Below are 23,030 nucleotides of genomic sequence, written 5' to 3' on the forward strand. Positions count from 1 at the left end.
ACCATCTACCATCTACCATTAATTTTTATGTATCGTCTAATCTTCAGGTGTTATATATATATTCTCAAATATATTGCATGTAATGTAGAATGGCTTTAATGGCAGTCTGAGACCATGCGCATGTTTTGAATATCAAACAGTTAATTACTAGGTTTGTTGAACATTAAAGCTAAAGTTGCAGTTGAAGCAGTCGTCTTAAACAAGGCAAACTAATAAAAATGAAATCAGCCTGAAGCGCAAGTTTCAATTATGGGCATGCTTTTAGAACTAAGCCTCTTGGCGATCATGAACAGTTCAAGTGCAGTCTTTGTGCACTGAAGCGTTGAGGTTTCCCTTTGTCTCATCTTCCTCTTCTCTGTGGCCCAAACAATAGCTGCAGAGCCTTGGTTTATTTACTTCATGTGTACGGTTTGCTTCTCTCTGTTGAGCCCACTCAGCTTCACCACACTGTGGTGTGTTTAAAACTGGAACAGTTGGGGGCACATAGTGGCCAGGAGATAAGCATAAGTAGAGTTTGAGGGAGGCAACAGCCACATCTCTGCCACAACTGTAGGGCCTAGGTGTTTTTTCTAAAGTGGGGGGACACGGGTAAGAAGGAGTTATCTGCCAAAGTGAACTCCACTGCCATTACTAAGGAGAGAATCCATTAGGGACTTCGTCTGAGCTCAGAAAGCACTACAACAGTGTTTCCCAAACTTGAGTCTCCAGCTGTTTTTGGACTACAACTCCCATCATCCCTAGCTAGCAAGACCAGTGGTCAGGGGTGATGGGAATTGTAGTCCGTAAACAGCTGGAAACCCAAGTTTGGGGAACACCGCAATAGAAGCTTCCTTCATGCTCAGCTATCTGAATCCTAGAGTATATTTCAAATATGTACTATAATCTGTGGTAATTCTATGTAATATATAGATATGTGAGTGCTGGGGTGAGAAGGTTTGAGCATATAATGCCCATCCTGGCCTGACTTCACTGACTGCCAATTAGTTTCCAGGCCTGGTTAAAATGCCACCTGCTCCCCTATAAAGCCACAAACGGCTCGGGACCACAATACCTCAAGGACCACCTCTCCCCATATAAACAGACCTGGACCCTGCAATCATCATCTGAGGCCCTTCTTCATGTGCCTCCTTCATGAGAGGCCCAGAGGGTAGCAACATGAGAAGAGGCCTTTTCTGTGGTGGCTCCTCACTTGTGGAATGCTCACCCCAGAGAGGCCCGCCTGGTGCCTTTGTTACGTATCTTCAGGTGCCAGGCAAAAACACTCATCTTCTCCCAGGCCTTTGGCTAATTAAACAATCTATGGCCTTTAAAACTGTGTTGGGGGGCGTGTTTTTGTTCTTGTTTCTAAGTATGTTACATATTTTTGTGGGTTTTTTTTGTAAACTGCCCTGTGATCCTTGGATGAAGGGCAGTGTAGAAAATTGATCAATAAATGGAATAAAATAAATAGATACACTTGGTAACAGAAACCTCCAGTGACTCACTATGTAGGATGGACATTGGGTTGCTGAACTAGAGATGAGAATTTAGTCACTAGCAAGGGGGTGGGAAGAATATGGCTTTTCCGGGAACAGGGGAGGTAAGTCAGCAGCAAAAGAGTAGCAGAACCTGGGATTCAAATACATACTGCAAGCTCTGCAGTTCAGCTCCTTAAATCTTGACCCCTGACCGCAGCTGGACCTCGTTTTCAAAAGATGCTGAACTAGATAGACTGTCAATTTCATTCAGCAGGACTGCTCTTATGATTGTGTCTTTCTAAAAACAAAAAAAAGCACCTTCTGTATTGAAGCACCGTATCCTAGTATCTGTTTTCTTTGTGTGATTATGTTTATATTATCAATTCACTAAATGTGTAGAAGACAGAATGTAGTATCTGAAAACAATGTGGGTGCGTGTCATCTTGTTCAATTTAGATTTTTTTTCTGGCTTGTGTTTTACAGGATCAGTTTGACAATTTAGACAAGCACACACAGTGGGGCATTGACTTCCTGGAAAAATATGCAAAATTCGTTAAAGAAAGGATAGAGATTGAACAGAATTATGCAAAGCAATTGAGGTAAGTTTTATTTTACAAGTTTCATTACCCTTCAAACTTCTATTACCTTTTAGACTGTTTTGGTGTTTTGTTTTGTTTTTTTCATTTCCTAATTATATTTTTAGTTAAAAGTAGTTCCCGTACTGTAGGAGAAATCGAATATGCAAATATTGTTGTCCTGGAAGAATAGCCATACTTGATCCACGTAGCTAAAATCACTTTTTTCTTTTCCATCTGAATTGGTTACTCCTTACTACGGATTCACGGGCAACATGATTTTTTATCCCCCTGTTGCGGCAAAAGCAGAGACATGTTTGTCATTCAGCACAAGCAAACACAAGCTTGCAAGTAGCATAGCATGCTTTGCAAATCAGGCGAGGCAGAGATGGACTGTCTTGATCCATATGCATTGAATGGAGGAACCCCTTAACTGTGTTACACTGAGGACTGGTTCTGTGGCTCACATTTCTTCCATTATGGTTGCTATGGGGAAGGGTGCTCAAAAAACCTCTGAATTAAAATTCGAGCGCTCCCTTATTTTCTTTTAAGGCTGTAAGGCTTATCTGTGTGTCAGGGGTTCAGGAGCAGAGGGACAGGAAAGGGAGGAATTAGAGACCGAGGGAGAGGAATCCGAGGGAGAGGTCAGCGATGATAGCCGTCCGAGGTCTCTAAGTCTCTCCAGCGAATCAGAGGATTCACAGAAAGGGGCTCCCGTGGTCAGAGCTAGGGGGTTGCCAGAGGGAACACCTCAGGAAGGAGGGGCCAGAGGGGACTCAGAGAGCAGCAGCTGGAAATCGGGACCAGCTTCCCCACCGGAGAGCAGTAGGGGGGAGGAGCCCCAGGCATCGGCAGCAGGCAGCTTTCCGTCAGCGGAAGAACATGAGTCAGGGCTAGCCACGCCTGCATCAGAGAGCGAGGAAACGGTCAGAAGGAAGGTCAGGGGCAGCGCGCGCGCGCCAAGTTCAAATGTACAAGAGGGTGGCGCAATGAGCAGCCCGGAGAGGGAGCCGGGTCCCAAAGCCCGCCGAAGAGAGGGGGAGGAGTCCGAGGGGTCCGCATCCGAGGCGTCCAGGAAGGAAGGCACCCCGGGGGGTAGTAGGACCCAGAGGCGGAAGGAGAAATGAAGAAGGTGGAGTAAGGCTAGAGTCTTAAACTGGTGTACAGGGGGCGGAGACTCAGACGAGGCTTCGCTGGTCTAGGGTCTAGACGTAGAGACGCACGCTAGAGCTTGAAAATGGGAACTAAACTTCAATAAAGACTTTTGTACAGTTCTGCTGGCTAGCGTTGGTCTTCTGTGAGCTGGGACCTGGAGGCAGTCTCTGACAGTAAGCCTCGTCTCAGTTTTTCATCGGTTTTCTTCACCTCAAGCATCGCTACGGGAGCGAGGCAGGGAGGGCAGAAGACTGGTGCCTTGCGAGCTCACAAAAGTCAGGCGAGATGACTACAGAACAGAAAATAGCTGCCCTGCAAGAAGCAGTGACACAACTCAGCGCTGAGATAGTCGCATCCAGGAAGAGAGAGGAAGAAGCGGCGGCTGCCTGCAAAGATCTTCAAGCCAGGTTGGAAGGGCTTGCGAAGCAGGGGCTACCGGGACCCAGATCCGAGGGGATTGGGTTGGGGAAGAGAGGAGGCAGCATTGTATCTCATTTTGATGGGAATTTGCAGCAGTACCCCAATTTCCGAGCAGACGTGCTGTTTGCGCTGCAGCTGTTGGATAGAGACTTTAGAGATGAGCAAGAGAAAGTGGGGTTCATCCTGTCCCATTTGCATGGGGACGCGAAAGCATGGCTGCGCAATCTGTAGAGGGATAAGGATCCAGCGCTCCAAAGCGCAAATGCATTCATTAAGGCAATGGATTCCTGTTTCTTATCAAACATAGACATTGACATTGCCCGGAAAGACATATTTGGGCTAAGACAAGGGAAAGCCAGCGTCAGGCAGTATCATTCCCGGTTTTTTGCATTGGTCAACGCGCTGAATTGGGATAAGGATTCTCCGCCAGTTAGAGACCTTTTTTTGGAGGGATTGAGCCCACAGATCAAGGATGAGATGGCACGGGGAGAGAGACCCACAACCACTCAGCAAGTGGTGGAAAGAGCGCTATCGATTGGGGTGAGGCAGGAAGAACGGCCATGGAGCAAAGAAGAAGGGCGTTGGGGACGCACACCAGGGAGAGTGCCCCCCCTCTTGCCCAGAGATGCAGCGCGTGCGCAGTCCACGCCTCCACAGGGAGGGGGCGAAGAGCAGATGGAAATTGGCGGTGCTAGGGCTCACTCAGCTACCAGAGCCTTAACACCGGGAGCAGTCAAACCGAAGCTGCCTAGAGGGAACAGGAAGTGCTATATATGTGATAGTGGACAGCACATGGCGAAAGAGTGTCCCCAGAGGCTCCACAAGCACACTGCAGCTTCAGTGACAGTACTGGAAAAAAACTCAGCAGAGAGAACCACAGCAGGGAAACGACGGAGTCTGGCTGGAAACGGAGGCACTGGGGCCCAGCCAGACGAGTCAGTGAGGAAGTCCCCAGAGATTTTGCAGCCCACAGACCCCCTCCCACCCAAACCAGTGGTGCAGCTCACCGCATCGCTCCAGCTGCCCAATGGACTCACCTTAGAAGTGCCTATTACAATTGACTCTGGCAGTAATGCAGACTTTATAGGACTGGAGTTCATCCAACAACACAACGTAGCGTTACTGCCAGCTACGCTGCCCCTGAAGGTTGTCACGGTGGATGGCAGGGAACTGCTAGGGGGGCAAGTGGTACAGCAGACGCCGCCGATGGTGATGCAAATTGGGAATCACCGGGAGGTCATCAGCTTCAATGTCACCCAACTGTCAGACACGCCTGTAGTATTAGGCATGAGTTGGCTGCACAGGCACAGCCCAGCATTGGCTTGGTACCAGCGCCAACTGACTTTTGGCTCCTCCTACTGTGCGGAACACTGCATTATACCCAGCCCAGAAGGGGAAGAGGAAGACCCGCAGTTACAGTTGGGCACGCTGCAAGCAGTACCCCTCAAGTATGCGGAGTTTTTGGAGGTATTCTGCAAGAAGGAGGCGGACAAGCTACCTCCTCACAGGCCCTATGACTGCAAGATTGACCTCCTGCCGGGGGCGACGCTGCCAACTGGGAAACTGTACTCCATGTCTGAGGATGAACTGCAGGAACTCAGGGAGTTCATAGATCACAATTTGAAGCGTGGGTTCATCCGGGAGTCAAAAGCGGTGGGAGGCAGTCCAGTATTCTTTGTGAAGAAGCGGGACACGCCCCAAAGGAGGCTGGTCGTGGACTATCGAATTTTAAACTCGAAAACCAAGCCCTCAGCCTTCCCCATGCCCAAGATAGACGACCTGCTCGCGACGGTGCGGAAAGGACGCGTTTTCACCAAGTTGGATCTACGTGGGGCGTACAACCTGATTCGCATGCGCGAAGGCGACGAGTGGAAGACGGCCATGTTCACGCCACTGGGCACCTACGAATACAGAGTTATGCCCTTCGGATTACAAAATGGCTCTCACTGTTTCCAAGCCTTTATGCATCATGTGCTGGCGGGGCTCCTTTACAAGAAGTGCGTATGCTTCCTGGACGACATCCTGATTTTTTCAGAATCGCGAGAGGCGCACGAGAGGGATGTCAGGGAAGTTCTGCAGAGACTGAAGGAGCACAGGCTGTACGCCAAGCTGGAGAAGTGCCAGTTCGACATGACGGAGGTGGATTTCCTGGGATACAAGTTGTCGGACACGGGGCTCGCCATGGACAGCGCCAAGGTTCGCGCAGTTTTAGACTGGAAAAGCCCACGCAATCGGAAGGAAGTCCAGCGGTTTGTCGGCTTTGCCAACTTTTACCGCAAGTTCATCAAGGGATTTGCCATGCAGACAGCGGCCATCACCGACACGCTCAGCTCCAAGAAGAAGAAATTCATCTGGACGGAGCAAGCGGAGCAGTCCTTTCAGAAACTCAAGCGTCTCTTCGCGTCCGAAGAGCAGCTGCTGCATGTGAATCCCAGCAGACCCATGAGGGTGGAGACAGACGCCTCAGACAGAGCCGTGGGAGCTGTCCTGTTGCAACAAGACCAGCAGGGGGACTGGACGCCGTGCGCCTTCTACTCGAGGAAGCTCAGCAAGTCGGAGCAGAATTATACCATCTGGGACAGGGAGTTGCTAGCCATCCATGCAGCGTTCAAGGCATGGCGGCACTTCCTTATCAGAGCCAGACACACAGTGCAGGTCCACACGGACCACAAGAATCTGGAGTACTGGCGCACGGCTAGGTTCCTCAACCAGAGACACATTAGATGGGCAGAGTTCTTCGCGGATTTCGACTTCAAGATAGAGTACATCCCAGGCGACAACAACGTGATGGCGGATGCATTGTCCAGAAAGCCGCAATACCTTGAGGAGGCGGCACCGTCGGCGGCCAAGCACATTTTCGCACCGGAAGCGTGGGCATGCGCGTCGGCAACCATGGACCTGGACGCCGTACGTCGCGCGCTGCGGGAAGACCCCTTCGCACAAGCCAGGATGGAGGAGGTGCACAAGGGCACAGCGAAGGCCGACGAGTTCCAGATACGAGACGGGTTGCTCCTCCACAAGGGAGCACTCTACGTGCCGGGAGACGACCTCCGCGCAAGGGTACTGCAGCAGCTACACGACGCTCCCACCGCCGGGCACTTTGGCAAAGAAAAGACTGTCGAACTAGTAGCCAGAGACTTTTGGTGGCCCAAGATGCGGGGGGAAGTAGCGGATTACGTCTCGAGATGTGACACCTGCCAGAGGGCCAAGTCAGTTCACAAACCGCCGGCGGGACTGCTGGAACCGCTGCAGACACCGTCTGAACCGTGGGAGAGGGTAGCCCTGGACTTCGTCACGGATCTGCCCAGTTCGAGGGGAAAGACAGCAGTGCTGGCAGTCTCTGACATGTGCTAATAGTGGTGGACATGTTTACTAAAATGGCACACTTCATTCCGTGTGCGAAGGTAGCCACGGCAGAGCAGACCGCCAAACTGTTCATAGACCACGTGTTCAAAGTCCACGGTCTGCCACGGTCTATTCTCTCCGACCGGGGGCGACAGTTCATCTCGAACTTCTGGCAGAAGCTGATGGGCATTCTGAATGTCAAAGTCAATTTGGCGTCGGCGAGACACCCACAGACCAACGGGCAAGCGGAGAGGGTCAACGCCATCATGCAACAGTACCTGAGATGCTACGCCAATCAGCAGCCCACGACATGGGTGGACTACCTGCCACTCGCCGAATTCGCTTACAACAATACGAAGCACGTGTCGACGGGGGTGACGCCGTTCTTCGCCAACAACGGGAGGCATCCCAGAACCTTCCCGAGTTTAGAGAGAGTGGGGGAGGGGGAGCCACAGGCAGCGGAAGCCTTAGCGTCGGAGTTGCAGGAAGTCCACGAACAGCTCAGGAGGCAGTTAGAACTAGCAAAACACGCATACAAAGTGCAGGCCGATAGACACAGAAGAGTTGGGGAAGACATACAGGTGGGAGACTGGGTCTGGTTAGCAGCGCAAGCAGTGCCGACCAGATCGTTAGCGAAGAAGAAGCTAGGGCATAAGCAGATAGGACCTTACCAAGTCCAGGCACAGGTCAATCCAGTGGCCTTCCGGTTGGCTCTTCCGGAGGGTTCCAGAATGCATCCGGTGTTCCATAGATCGGTGCTCACGCCCTACAAAGCACCTCATAGATTTCAGGAGCCAGACACAGCACCAGACCCGCTCAGAGAAGGGCCCAGGAAGGGGGGGTCGCCAAGGAGGGGGCACATCAACGAGGTCACAGAGATTTTAGACTCGAGATGGGGGGAAGAGGGAGTAGAATATCTCCTAGCCAGAGAGGGTACCCCGGCCAGTGCCAACAGCTGGGTACCGGACTATGCTTTGGAGGAGCCTCTGCTCAAAGAGGAGTTTCATGCCCTCTTCCCACACAGGCCCATGCCAGCCGAGTATTTCGACGACTGGCTCTTCACACCCACTCTTTCGGCCAGCACATTCCAGGGGTTCGCCTCGGACGAAGAACAGGCCCCAGTCACGAGCTCCCAGGTGGGTTCGCCACCGGGGTCTGCCTCAGACAGCTCTTATTGGTGGGACGATCGACAAGAGGAGCAGTGGCGCAGGAAGTGGCTGAGGGGTCCTTGGCTGGGACCACCCGAAGAGGGGGAGGGGGGCGAGACGGACATGGACGTGTTGGGGGAAGACGTGGGGTTCGAGCACGGAGACAGAGAGATGGAAGCAGAGGAGAGCGACGTCGACGAGTACATGGGGGACGAACTGTATCCTGCACGCACCCCCGCTACGACGGAGCACCCAGTACCCACACCGAGGGGAGGGGGGAAGGGGGGGCTTCGAGGGGGGGATGGATGTCAGGGGTTCAGGAGCAGAGGGACAGGAAAGGGAGGAATTAGAGACCGAGGGAGAGGAATCCGAGGGAGAGGTCAGCGATGATAGCCGTCCGAGGTCTCTAAGTCTCTCCAGCGAATCAGAGGATTCACAGAAAGGGGCTCCCGTGGTCAGAGCTAGGGGGTTGCCAGAGGGAACACCTCAGGAAGGAGGGGCCAGAGGGGACTCAGAGAGCAGCAGCTGGAAATCGGGACCAGCTTCCCCACCGGAGAGCAGTAGGGGGGAGGAGCCCCAGGCATCGGCAGCAGGCAGCTTTCCGTCAGCGGAAGAACATGAGTCAGGGCTAGCCACGCCTGCATCAGAGAGCGAGGAAACGGTCAGAAGGAAGGTCAGGGGCAGCGCGCGCGCGCCAAGTTCAAATGTACAAGAGGGTGGCGCAATGAGCAGCCCGGAGAGGGAGCCGGGTCCCAAAGCCCGCCGAAGAGAGGGGGAGGAGTCCGAGGGGTCCGCATCCGAGGCGTCCAGGAAGGAAGGCACCCCGGGGGGTAGTAGGACCCAGAGGCGGAAGGAGAAACGAAGAAGGTGGAGTAAGGCTAGAGTCTTAAACTGGTGTACAGGGGGCGGAGACTCAGACGAGGCTTCGCTGGTCTAGGGTCTAGACGTAGAGACGCACGCTAGAGCTTGAAAATGGGAACTAAACTTCAATAAAGACTTTTGTACAGTTCTGCTGGCTAGCGTTGGTCTTCTGTGAGCTGGGACCTGGAGGCAGTCTCTGACACTGTGTGTAAAGGCATAAATATACTCGCATCCAGAATTGCTTTGCTGCGTCCACTGCAGCTGCTTTGTATTGCTGAAGAGGCAAGCTGTGTTGTTTTTTTGTGCTTCCGTCAGCATGCGGTGCAAACATCAAAGAATCCTCAGCATTTTCCTCTACTATCTTCATTTTCATTTGTGGGTAGGCACCACTGGCCACCTTTGGAAAGCAAGGGGAAATCCTGTTGCTCTAGTTTTTCTAGCCAGTTCCCCTTGCATGTACTGGGAACTGTAGACATGTTTATCCTGGGGCTTTTGGGTGAGTTGTGAGAGGCACTGAGCAGTGACCTTACTTTGGAAGAAACCCTTCTGCAGTACTGCATGGAGACAGCCTCCCCCTGAGTCAAAACAGCAGCACTGAAGACTTCTGTTAGTTTTATGTAGAAGCATGGAAGATCGGCAGGGAATCTTGTAATAGATTCTGGAGATCCAGTCCTTTAATATGCACAGCAAAGCATAGAACAGGGTTCGGCAGGGTTTACCTTGCCTGGGTCGGTTCACTCCAGCGGAGATCCCTCCATGGGCCGGATCCGGCGTGCGCCCATGATTGTCTGCGTAGACACAATTTCCAGCGTCTCTGCAGATGTGATTTCCTGTGCCACGAAAGCAAGTCCCCGCAACGCGCTGCGCCAGTTTAGCGCAGCGGATGGCTCGGTTCAGGGGTTTCTCATGGGCTGGTTAAACGACCCCTGTGGGCTGCTTGTGGCTCATGGGCCTTAGGTTGCCGACCCCTGGCATAGAATCAAATTATTTGACGCATTGAAATGAATGAACAGCATAGTAATATTGATTAATTTCAGCTGGTCTGCTCCACGAAAAAGAATGAGTTACCTGCCACCTATCATGTCTTAGCAAACAAAGCTTCAATATTTTTTTCTTGTTTTGACACTTGCAGAGTCTGTAGCTCTGTATTATCAGAATTGCAGGAAAAATAAATGTAGGGCTGCACAATAAAGTGTGTGCACTGCTTTTCTCTACCAGTTTATTGAGCGGCCTTTTGGCTGTGAACTTTTCCACATGGAACTTAACCGATATATTTTAAGCCTCTTTTCCATGAACAGTGTAAACAAATAATCTGCTTACATGTATTATTTTCTGTGCAGGGGCCCATAGGTAAAAAGCGACAACTGTTTTAAGTGTATGCGTATCTTAAGCTTTGGTGTTAACTGGTCTACTATATATGCATTTTTTTTAAAGACTTCACCTATCAGCTTTCAAGTAACCTGGGCTGGTAGTTTCTTCTGAAATGGTAGTAATTTGGGGTGTATGCCGATGTGCTCTATTTTTACTTCAACCTTGTCTTAGAAGCTAGTAAAGAAAAATAGGGGAATTCCAAGATAAATAATGGGGAACAGTCTTGAATCTCAGAAAGTTCTGGATCTGAGCCTCAGTTGTTCTTACCTTCTCTGTCTACATTCAGTTGCAAACAGGACCTGAGCCCATTGTGGGGTTTTTGTTTTTGTTTTTCAATTATCCATTCTAATCCTAGATACATAAGGGATACATCAAGTTATCAGCTGTTGTTTATGATTAAAGTAGCCAATGTTGATTTAAAAGGGGAAGCAGTTTGTTCTGTTTACTTCCTCTCTTGACTACAGCTAAGTGTTCTAAAGGCTAACTTACTTTCTTCTTATAAGCAACTGTTGTTGTTCTTTTCACATTAATACTCATGTCCTGAGTGCAGCTTCGTTGAGCTGTATATATAAACGCTCGTCTTCACAATAACCGAGTGGCTAGAAGACAAAAGTTTTGCGAATTTCCTTGACTTTTTCTCTCTGAAGAAATGAGTAATGTGTATTCCATATTCTAGATTTCCAGTCAAGGACAATTCCATTGTAACACGATACAGCAAGGTATCTAGAGGGAATTCCTTGATTTGGAAGCTGAAGAAAGTTGCTTAAATGGCTTGATTATCTTCTGCAGTGGGAAACTATGTAATTGTGCACAGCCAAATGAAGATTTAGTTACCTAAATGACTATATTTAGAAACTTGGCAAGCTGTCTGGATGCTCTACTAGTTTGAATTCTAAATTGGAAACAAATGGTCACGATGTGGGCCCTTGTTTCTGAAGGCTGTTCTTCTTTAATTGAAATTGAAAACATAAGTTGTTGATTATTATCCAAATGTAGATGTGGCAGACTTTCCTTGAACAACTGTGCAAATGGACTCTTATTCAAAAGAGATTCTGTGCTGAAAGTTATTCCTCCCCATTATTATTTACAGAAGTTTTTATCGGAGGTAGAATGTCTTTGTTTCATGAACAGAATGCTGCAGCTAGCCTGGTGACTGGGAGCAGCCTCCGGGACCATATAACTGGTCCTAAAGGATCTTCACTGGCTCCCAGTGTGTTTCTGAGCACAATTCAAAGTGCTGGTGCTGACCTTTAAAGCCCAAATGGCCTTGGCCAAGTGTATCTGAAGGAGTGTCTCCATCCTCATCGGTCACTGAGGTGAGGTCCTCTTCCAAGGGTCTTCTGGCAGTTTCCTCACTACAAGAGATGAAGTTACAGGGAACCAGGTAGAGGGCCTTCTCAGCAAGTGACGCCCTCCCTTCAGGTGTCAAGGAGATAAAGAACTACACTTTTAGAAGACATCTGAAGACATCTGTATCAGGAAGATCTTAATGTTTGACATTTTACTATGCTTTTATATGTGCTGTAAGTCGCCCAGAGTGGCTGGGGAAACCCAGCCAGATGGGCCGGGTATAAATAATAAAATTATTACTATTACTATAATCGTTATTACATACAGTGCGCAATCCAGCCAAAGTTGGTTCTGAAGACCCGTTGATTTCACTGAGAAAGTTAAGCAAGTGTTTAAATTTCTTCCAGTGAAACCTAATTAAATACAGTGGTGGTGGCAAATTCTTTTTTCCATGGAGCATTCTGGAGATAAGGCAGGACACCACTGTGAAAAAGGCCCTATTTTTAGTCACCATTCAGCTATGAAATGGTGCGTCTGATTCATTACTATGTAACCGTACAAAGTGAAATCCACTAATTAGCGTTCCTTTTCTTTTGTGAATGCAGTAGATAACAATAGTACTAGAACTCTGATCGTAACCATTTAAATTAGATTTGTGACCATCACAAACTAGAAATCTCGGGTGAGAGTTCTATATGAAGTCGAATCTGAGCAAGCAAAAATAGTACAGCTTCTATCTGAATTTTTTTTTTTTTAAGTGTTCAAATCAAAAGATTCCAGGGCAATGTACAAGATTAAGAAGACGTTTTACAGAGCATAATACTAAAAACATAACAAAAACCATAATACAATAATAATAATAAAATAACCATAACAACAGTCTCTGCCCCCCGCCCCCCAGCTTTAACAGGCCATAGATTATTTAATGGCCAACATCATGGGTAAAGAGGAATGTTTTGCCTGGCACTTAAAGATCTGTAATGATGGTGTCAGGTGAGCCTCTCTAGGGAAAGCATTCCACAGACAGAGAGCCACCGCAGAAAAGGCCCATTCTCATGTTGCCACCCTCTGAATCTCCTGAGGACTTAGAGTAGGGCATCGGGTGACAAGCACAGGGTCCAGGTCGGCTCATATGGGGAGAGGCGGTCTTTATAAAGTATTGAGGTCCTGAGCTGTGTAAGGCTTTATAGGGGAGTGGGTGGCATTGTGGTCTAAACTACTGAGCCTCTTCGGCTTGCTGATCAGAAGGTTGGCGGTTCAAATCCACGTGGCGAGGTGAGCTCCCGTTGCTCTGTCCCAGCTCCTGCCAACCTAGCAACTCAAAAGCACACCGGTGCAAGTAGATAAATAGGTACCGCTGCAGCGGGAAGGTAAACAGTGTTTCGGTGCACTATGGCACTCCTCACGGTGCCCCGTGGCACCAGAAGTGGTTTAGTTCTGCTGGTCACATGACCCAGAAAGCTGTCTGTGGACAAACGCCAGCTCCCTCGGCCTGAAGCGAGATGAGCGCCACACCCCATAGTTGACTGGACTTAACCATCCAGGGGTCCTTTTAGCCTTTGCCCCCTTTACCTTTATAGGTCAACACTAGCACATTGAAACTAATTGGCAGCCAGTGCGGATTGCTAGTTGCCTTGGTGCATTTTTATGCATTGCAGCCTTTTTAGGAATGTAGTGCCAATACTACCATATTGCAAAATGGCAGAACCTGGATTAGCTATCTGCATGGCAATTAGTAATCTGCAGTTGTGACCCTCCCCCACTGTCAGTCCAGTCTGTCAGGGAGTATGCATGCGTGTGCTTTCCTGGTAAGTATTTTCCATTCTTATCTGCAACACACCAGAAAATCTCTTCAAAAGACTCTCTTGTGCAGTTGCCTGGTTACAGCATTATTGTTTCGTCTCCTGAATAGTAATGAGTTAGATTTTAAGCCTTCCCACTTTGCTCAGCTCTGTGCAGCAGACATAGAGATTAAAGATGGATAACGTAATGTAGAAAGGTATGGCTTTAGGTAGCTTAAGAATGACATTTCCCTCTTTTTGGCCAGATCTATTGTCGTCTACCTTTAGTATATGTTTTCCCAAAACAAGCGATGTAGTCCAGTATCTAAAAATTCTTTAATATATTCAGAGTGCTGCACCATGTCTTAATAAATCTAATATTTATATTCATATTTGATAATATGATTTTTATTAACATCTCAATACTGAGACTTCCTGAAATATGGAGGGCAGCATCAGAATCATGTGCATTGTCATAACAGTGTATCTAGTAGGTAGGGAAACTGGTGAGATAATAAATACCCAACAAATTCTACAGGGACACATTTCATAGCAGGCTGTAAAGCAGGGGTCGGCAACCTAAGGCCCATGGGCCGGTAGCGGCCCACGAGGCTTGTCTAACCAGCCCATGGCGACCTTCGCTGCCTGCTTTTACCAGCGCAGCGTGGGGACCGTCTTCTGGGTTGATGGCTCCTGTGCGCATGCGCACGGGTGCTCCTCCGACCCGGATATACACCAGAAATAGCGTGCGCACATGTGCGGGATGGAGAAGCGCCCATGCGCATGTGCACACACTATTTCCAGTGCATTTCCGGATCGGACGAGCGCCAGAAATAGCTTGTGTGCATGTGCACGGGCGCTCCTCTGACCCAGAAGAGTGCGCATGCACACACGCTCCGGCCCATCCTCCAACGGCCAGAGTGTCGACCCACCCATCCTCGGATAAGGTCACCAAACTCTGCTGTAAAGGGTTGTGCCTACCTCCCCAGAACCTTTTTCACCATGGGAATGCTTTCAGCTGGGGTTGTCAGCCAGCTAAAGGTTTTTTAAAACTGATTTATCATTTTTGTGTTTGCCGGTTTGTCAATTACCGGTACCTAAAAATTTGGGAGGTGGGGTGGTGTGGGGAATGGAATAGAGTATCCCAAAGGAGGGTGGCTGCCTAGCTGAACAGGAGCACTCCTGTTCGGAGGTAAGGCTACACTGCAACATTTTGTTGCCGGTTGCTTTGTATTAACAAAGCCTCCACAAAGGTGCCTTTTGAGATACTAAAGGACGTGTTAATATAATGTATGACTTAATGAACAAGAGATACTACTTAAGAAAGGTCTTTTAATAGCTGAAAAATTGTTCCCTTTACAGTAACGTATCAGAACCCAAGGAGCCTTGAAAAATAAACATAAGTATCCTTAACATTCAGACTCGCTGATTAAAATTGTCTCCTCCCCCCCCCCAACCTTGATTTATCAACAGACTAAGCTGATTAAAACTTGCATTCCGAGTTACACCATTAAGGAAGGTAAAAAACCTTACAAGCGCCTTCTAAAAATAACTTGTTTTTGCAAGTAAAATCACGGCTGCAAAATGCACAGGCTGTTACGGCTCAGTGCATTATTTGTGTAAGGCAACTTCCCTGTTGTATATTACTGAAGCATGAGAGTATAATCTGAATTTTTAAATGCACAAAACTATAGCCCACTCAAATTGCTGCACAATAGTGAACTCTTTACTATGTGCACTCAGCGATGACTCAAACCTTTGGGATGCTGGAATACCAGCTGAGAATCGTTTACATTTTATCCAGTGGTGCACCTTCAGTGTTGTTAGGTTACATTGGTCCTGTTTAACAGGGCTGTCTTACACATATGCGGCGCAGCGCCGCCGCCCGCCCCCGGTTGCCCAGTCCCAGGCGCGCAGGAGGGCGGAGCCGCCCGCCCGCTCAGCATCTCACTGGCTCGGTCGCCCCCGAACTCCCGGTGCAAAGCGGCACTCCGACCAACGGGTGGGCTCTTCCCCAGACTCGACTCTCGGCCTGGCACCCCTGACAGCCCTGGGCCTGGGTGCTCTGCACCCCTAGCGCTTATGAGTAAGACAGCCCTGCTGTTTAACTTGGTATGTTACAAGTGCATGGTTTTCTTCCACACGTGTGGAAGATGGAGTGTTTCATTCACTCAATTCTTTCTTCAAATGAACGAAACAATATAGTTTACCTTCTGTCCCTGGCAAGCACATACTTGGTTTGTTGAACATTAAAACTAGCCTATTTTTTCCAATCCGTTGTTGTTGTTTTTGTTGTTACAACAGAGTTGGTGCCTGTTTCCCCCCAAATAGCATTAAATTGGAGCGTTGCCCTACCTCCCTCTTAGTATGTAAGTGTGAGCATCCAGATAACCTTATTGTCTGTTCCTTGTGTAATATATTTGGAACCCCTGCCCTTATCTTATATTTGACATTCCTGTTGAGCCCAGTAGGATTGGGTTTGTGGCACCTTATGTTGACTGTGGACCAACTAGAGCCAGTGTGGTGTAGTGGTTAAGAGCGATAGTCTCGTAATCTGGGGAACCGGGTTCGCGTTTCCGCTCCTCCACATGCAGCTGCTGGGTGACCTTGGGCTAGTCACACTTCTTGAAGTCTCTCAGCCCCACTCACCTCACAGAGTGTTTGTTGTGGGGGAGGAAGGGAAAGGAGAATGTTAGCCGCTTTGAGACTCCTTAAAGGGAGTGAAAGGCGGGATATCAAATCCAAACTCTTCTTCTTCTTCATGCTTCTGGCTTGGCTGTGCTAGTTCTTGGTCATGGAAAAAAAGCAGCTGCACAAACAAAGCGATTTGTCAGAAATTCAGAATTTTCCTGGGAAAGTACTGTCAAGTTTGCAGCTATTTTCCCCGAGGATGAAATTTAGTAAAATGCTATTTCAGGACTTTGGCATGTTTGTGTGTGTTGTTGTGTTTCCGGATCTTATAATTCTGCTTGCATCCATTCTTGACATCTATTCCGTTCTGATAAATTCCAGAAAGTCTTGCTTGTGTAGCTGCACCTTCTTTGCATTGCGTGGTTGTGTTTCCATTATCTATATTGCCCTAGAAACTATTTGGCACTTACATAATGCCACTAAACAAACGTGTGATTTGTGGGAGTCTTAGCTTTGGAGTGGGCCTTCCATACTGCAATAGTAGGGCTTCCTAAATTTGTCATAGCCAACTGACTTTCCCTTTGGAAAGAAAACCAATTTACTTCCATAAGGAAAAAGGGAACTAAATACAGTGGTGCCTCGCAAGACGAAATTAATTCGTTCCGCGAGTTTTGTCATCTTGCGATTTTTTTCGTCTTGCGAAGCACGGTGCCGGGAAAGTTTTGGAAACGCTTCAAAAATCACCAAAGTCTTTAAAAACCTCAAAAAAGGCTACCACACCGCGTTCTATGAGTTGCTCCTCGAAGTCAAGTCGCAACTGTATTAACGGTGTTAAGAAAAAGGAAACAAACTTGCAAGACGTTTCCGTCTTGCGAAGCAAGCCCATAGGGAAAATCGTCTTGCAAAGCATCTCAAAAAACAAAAAAACCCTTTCGTCTAGCGAGTTTTTTGTCTTGCGAGGCATTCGTCTTGCGAGGTACCACTGTATCACTATTTGCTGTGATGTATCACACAATTCTTTCTTTAGTATAACCTAAACAAAGCTGTTAGCTTTACATTTCATACAGTCATACCTTGATTTTCAAACAGCTTTATTAATTTATTTATTTATTTATTTATTTAGTCAGTCAGTCAGTCATACCTTGGTTTTCAAACAGCTCTCGAACGTTTTGGCTCCTGAACGCTGCAAACCCGGAAGTGAGTGTTTTCAAACGTTCTTTTAGAAGCTGAACATCTAGCAGGGCTTCTGCAGCTTCCAGTTGGCTGCAGGAGCTTTGGTTTCTGAACGTTTTGGAAGTTGAACAGACTTCCCGGAACGGATTCTGTTCAGCTTCCAAGGTACGACTGTACTAGTAGACACAAGTGCTTTTTGAAGAGATGGGTTGAGAACCCAGATCTCTGGTATAACAGAATACATTTTCATCAACATTCTATCATGGCCTCTTAAACTGAATGTGTTAACCATATGTTAATGTTTAAATCAAACCATCTTCCATAGTTTCCCTTTGTGTGGAAAGTTTCCTATTGTCATCAGTTCTTGCTATTTTTAAATAACTCAAAAACCTCTTTATTTCTTCATTGCTAACTTCTGTGACTTTTCTTTCCCTGGGATTATGTGAATGTTGTAGTGTTTAGACGCAATATAACTTTTATATACCCAATGAGTATAGCAAGAGAGTTTGACTTTTAAGATTTGATAATAAAACCAGGATCCGTAGTGGGACTAATAGCCCAAGGGGAAAGTTGTACAGAAGTTTAGTTCCATTTCTTTAATGCATCGCTTGGGGAAAGAAAATAGATTTCCTGCTGAAGAACATGAAATATATACATTATTCCTTTGTGGGAATATTTGTGGGCAGTGAAGTAACTTGAGGCCTCTGGAATCCTTGGAATTCCTGCTGAACTCTTTAAAATGTATTAAACTAGGCATTCTGTTACTGCTGCTGCTCTTTAACATCATCAGGAGAATAGCCTATTCTGTCTGGCTGAAACAAGGCATCTTTTTACCATACTGGAAAGAGGCTGCTAAGAAGTGTATTATAATTATTCATTGGAAATTAATTTGCAGTGTCTATAGGACAATTCTCATTCTCTCTCTCTCCTCTCCCCCCCCCCCCCCAGTTTTTGGCCCCTGTCTTTGTTTTAGTCGTTCTAGTCTGGATAAGCATAAGATAAAAACAATAGGTTGGCATTGTTCCTAGTTGCTCAGCGGTGGAACAATTTTCACTCCTTCCTGCTTGCAACATTTGCAAGAAATCAGGCACCCATGTTTATTAGTACCAAGGGCATTGTGCATTTATTTTGTCCAGAAACGGATAGATATTAAAACATGCACCTCACTTTGATGCTTTTTGTCAATCACTTCATTCTCCTCAACTTATAATATTGTAAACAGGAAAATAAGCTTCTTTTCTGTTTTGGTTTCTGAGAAGAATAAATTGTGACTGTTTCATTATCATAAACTACATCTTTAGTGTGTACTCCTGGATCCTTGTTTCTGATAAATTATTTATTGTCAAGTAAAACATCTTAATGCTGTGAGGAATCGAGGTATATTCTGACGGAGGTGCTGGCATTCAGAAATGATTACATCACAAGGTGTTTATTGAAGTATCTTCACAGGAGATATGTGAACTGTAAACTGAGGACAAAGGGCTGTTTCCTTATTCACCTAGTTTGAGACTGATCCTTAGACAAATACTAACAGAAATTTATTAATGTCCTTATTTAGTAGAACACTATGTTTTCTTCCCTTAACAGAAATCTGGTGAAGAAGTACTGTCCTAAACGTTCATCCAAAGATGAAGAACCCAGGTAAAATGAACATTAGTTTTCTATTATCTGTCAGGAAAAGAAATATCACAGTGTTCAATGACTCTTATTCTCTGGAAATACTTTGAACGGGGGCCTCCGTCCTAAATATTTTTGCACATCTGTGTACCTTTGTGATAGGCTGGTGTGTTTTTTTACCTCCACTTGTGTGGTAGTAAGCTCAATTTAATTCAATAGGACTTGCTTGCAAGTAGACCTAGTTAGGATTGTTCCATTAATTTCATACCAGCTTACATTAGAGTTTGGTTTTTAATGACCAAATATAAGGGTTGTCTCTGTATTCAGAAATCAGAAAGCGAAGGCATTATTAATACTTTCTGCACTGCTTTCCAAAGGATGTTGAATATTTAAGTTTTGAGATCGTGTTTAACTCTTCTGAGAATCCCTAACATTATACCCATGTAGCTTTGCTGTGAATTCTAAGACTTGGTTCTCACACACAGCAGATGAGGAAGTAAATTAGACTCTGGGCTGTACCACATATTTTAGGTAGGAAGTAATGGTTGAATGCTCTACCATACAAAAGAAATTCCATGTGCAGAAAACTGGCACATTGGGAAGAATGCTAGAATTCTTCTCCCTTGGCATCTAGTTTTCTTTATGGAGTTAATCAGTAGTATTCCGCATTACTACTCTTCAGCCCCATTGAAGTTAATGGACATGGCTAACTTAGGTTGAGAAATTTCAGCGGATCTGGTCTAAGTAGGACTTAGTTCAATATCACCAAGTGTTTCATAGGGAGAATCGCCAAACCACACAATCCCCCATCCGGTATCTGAAATAGGTAAAGCCCAGAAGTCGTTTTATCTCCTCATTTTTGCTGTTTTGCCAACTAGACCTGAATTCATTATTTTAGCAATGTTATTTTTGTTGCATTTCTAGACACCAGCCATGGCACATTAATTTTCTTTAGCTCAAAGCCAGACTTAAGTATGGTGACACTTTGCAGTGTCAGCGCTCCCTGATTAAAAGGGGGTGAGTTGAGTGCTACAAAGTGTTGTTTTATTTTTGGAAAATGTTCCTTTGTGAAGCTGTACATTGAAAACTACTATAGAGGAACGCTGCAAAGCTGTATGTCCTTGTCAGTCTTGGCTTGTTGGGTGGGGTAACTTTCTCTCTATTCTGTACTTTATATAGTTAACAGTCTTTCAGCATAGTATAAGGGAGAAAATAGCAAACACTCACCACCACCAACCTACTAACATTGATTGCTTGGCCATCCTTAACACGGGGGGTGGGGAGTGAAATTTAGGTTATTCCATTATTACCAGTGTGGACAGCACAGAAAGCATCAATTTTTTTCAGATGCCCTGGTCAGAGATTGTTCAAGGCTGATTTTACAATTGAAGGCCGTCACTGAAGGAAGACGGTATTCACTGGGTTACAAGAAAACAAATTTGGTCATCTAGTCCAAAATCCAATTATTGATGAGATTTTAAGTTTCATCAGCCAAACACTATTTCTCATGGAAGATCATTTTGAGCCCCTCTGCTTCATTTTAACCTTTTTTTTTAAAGAACAAAACAAAATACCTAGATGACAGGACTTCCAGAAGCTGATATGGAGCTCAAGACCTGAACATTTAAAAGAGATGGCAAACATTCCACAGGCTTATGAGGTCTTTAAAAAAATAAAAAAATACAGTGACATGTTTGTTTGTTTCTCCCTTCCATACACATTTTCTCCCCTTATTTTTTCCTCCTTCTTCCCACCCTGCTCCCGCCTTTGTTTTAGTGCCAGCAATAGTGTGGCACCCTTCCCCTCCAACCAAAGAGGTGAGCAGGCAAACTGTCTTCAGAGCTGGTAGCAAACTTGTTCAGTAGATCCATCCATCGGGGTGCATAGGAGTGGCATGGTTGGCATGTTCCACCCTCAAGATCAAGCAAAATCATCTCTGCAACAAGTTCAGCTTCCCAAGCCTAGGAAATTAAGTCCATTCCTAGGCTCAGTCCTTCTTCCATTTCGCATCTTAGGAGATACCACTATACTGCAGGGCTTTCCAGGTAGTGTTCTTTATTCTTTTCTACCTTTTGAAATCTGTTTTCATTTTTTTAAAAAAAACCAACAACCAATGTGCGTGAAGAGAAGTGTATTTGGGGCATCTCCACTGTGCAACTTTCTGCAATTCATTTTATCAAGGTTGTACCCCACGTTAACTGTGACATGTTTTATGGTCCATTTATGGAACAAAAGCTGTAACTTCCGGATAAACAGAAACATGACATTTGTTTCCCTCCTTCTTCTTCACTGTGTATTGCCAGGTTTACCTCATGTATAGCCTTTTATAATATCCTTAACGAGTTAAACGACTACGCGGGACAGAGAGAAGTAGTAGCAGAAGAACTGGGACATAGGGTATATGGAGAACTGATGAGATATTCCCATGAACTCAAAACAGAAAGGAAAATGGTAAATCACAAGGGGTTCACGATTGTAGAATTTATGCGATTATTCTTTTCACTGTTATCAAGGTCTCTTCTGTTGGGCCAAATCTTCTTCGGTGTAGTAGTGGTGCACAAATTTGAATTGCATGGTTTTTTCCATACTTCTGTGACAAGAGAACAGTGTACCACAAAAGCACGCATGCTTCTGAACAGAATGAAAGGCCGCCCAATTTAATAAAGCATTGCTTGCTATGTTATATTTTAGAATGTTAGTATTTGTGCAGTGCATTCCTCCAGGTGTCAGCTTAGAAGCCAGTCGCACTGCACAACATTCAGGAATAACGGTTTGTCCCTTACTTGGGTGTGTTTTAGGATTGCAGCCTTTTTTTATACTTCAATTGTATGCCTCCTCAGGTGTTATGCAAAGTCGGAATACAAACGACTGAAATAAATAACTTTGTGTTTTTGATTCTGTGGACAACTGTTGTCTGTTGTAAAGGCATTTAAAGTACAGTCGTACCTTGGTTCTGGAACGCCTTGTGACTTGAACATTTTGGCTCCCGAACGCTGCAAACCAGTGAGTATTCTGGTTTGCGAACCTTTTTTGGAAGCCGAACATCCAACGCAGCTTCCGCGGCTTCTGATTGAGTGTAGGAAGCTCCTGCAGCCAATCAGAAGCTGCGCCTTGGTTTTTGAACCTTTCTGGAAGTTGAACGGACTTCCAGAACGGATTCCGTTTGAGAACCAAGGTACGACTGTATCTTTTAATTCTCACACATTGGTCTGAGAATTAAAACATGTGTGCCACAGCCCAGAGCCATGCATTTAAGGGAGCCGCACGTGCATTCGCTGGTCTTTGCCACTGTAAGCCAAGTTATTTTTGTTCAGATTGTAAAGTCATGAGCCTGGGCCCTTGTAGATTTGAATGTTGCTGTCTGGTGCTTGGAACATTTTAGGTGCCTCAGCGCCTAGGGCTTGCCGATCGAAAGGTCGGCGGTTCGAATCCCCGCGGCGGGGTGCGCTCCCGCTGCCCGGTCCCAGCGCCTGCCAACCTAGCAGTTCGAAAGCACCCCCGGGTGCAAGTAGATAAATAGGGACCGCTTACCAGCGGGAAGGTAAACGGCGTTTCCGTGTGCTGCGCTGGCTCGCCAGATGCAGCTTTGTCACGCTGGCCACGTGACCCGGAAGTGTCTGCGGACAGCGCTGGCCCCCGGCCTCTTGAGTGAGATGGGCGCACAACCCCAGAGTCTGTCAAGACTGGCCCGTACGGGCAGGGGTACCTTTACCTTTTACCTTTAGAATAAAATGCTAACCAATGATACTGTTATGAAGGTGCTGTTGAGTTTTAATAGCTTGACTCCATCAGGCACAGGAGATGCAATATCAAAAACTAAAAGACAAAGCCCCGACTGCACTCATGGTGCAGTTTCCTTGTGCAGATTTATAATGTCGCCATAGAAATAGGGTAATATTTTCAAGTAGAACTGATGTTTGTCCAATTGTTTCACTTTAACAAAACGGGTGGAAATCCAGTTCCTTCTGCTGTATTTCAGTAGATTGGAGAGCAGTGGAAAGTGTGGAACGTTTTTCTTTTGGAGGAAGCAATGTGCATTGTGGTTTGCTGGAACAGGTCTGTTTCCTCCATGCAGTAGTGAGGAGGAAATAAACAGACCCAAGTAGGTTTACTTTGAGGTGCAAACTAGGCCACTGTTGTTGTTTGGGTTTCTTTAGTACACACAAGTAAAAGGCTGTAAATGCCATATCATATTTTCAAAGAAAA

At 46.5% G+C, this 23,030-nt stretch overlaps 1 protein-coding gene across 4 annotated transcripts in view; it reads left to right on the forward strand.

The window, feature by feature from the left end:
• The window catches only part of FNBP1L (formin binding protein 1 like), a 79,430-nt gene that overhangs the window by 26,473 nt on the left and 29,927 nt on the right, over nt 1–23,030 (forward strand). For 3 of the 4 annotated variants that reach the window (XM_028732709.2, XM_028732705.2, XM_028732706.2), the window contains exons 2-4: nt 1,941–2,056; nt 18,795–18,848; nt 21,128–21,275. In XM_028732709.2, coding sequence (XP_028588542.1) covers nt 1,941–2,056; nt 18,795–18,848; nt 21,128–21,275 — 318 coding nt within the window. Of the gene's footprint in view, nt 1–1,940; nt 2,057–18,794; nt 18,849–20,619; nt 20,870–21,127; nt 21,276–23,030 lie in introns of those variants that run through there. The other variant, XM_028732708.2, reaches the window with a different exon arrangement.

Source organism: Podarcis muralis, chromosome 5, assembly GCF_964188315.1.
Source record: "Podarcis muralis chromosome 5, rPodMur119.hap1.1, whole genome shotgun sequence".
Classification (NCBI taxonomy): Eukaryota; Metazoa; Chordata; class Lepidosauria; order Squamata; family Lacertidae; genus Podarcis; species Podarcis muralis.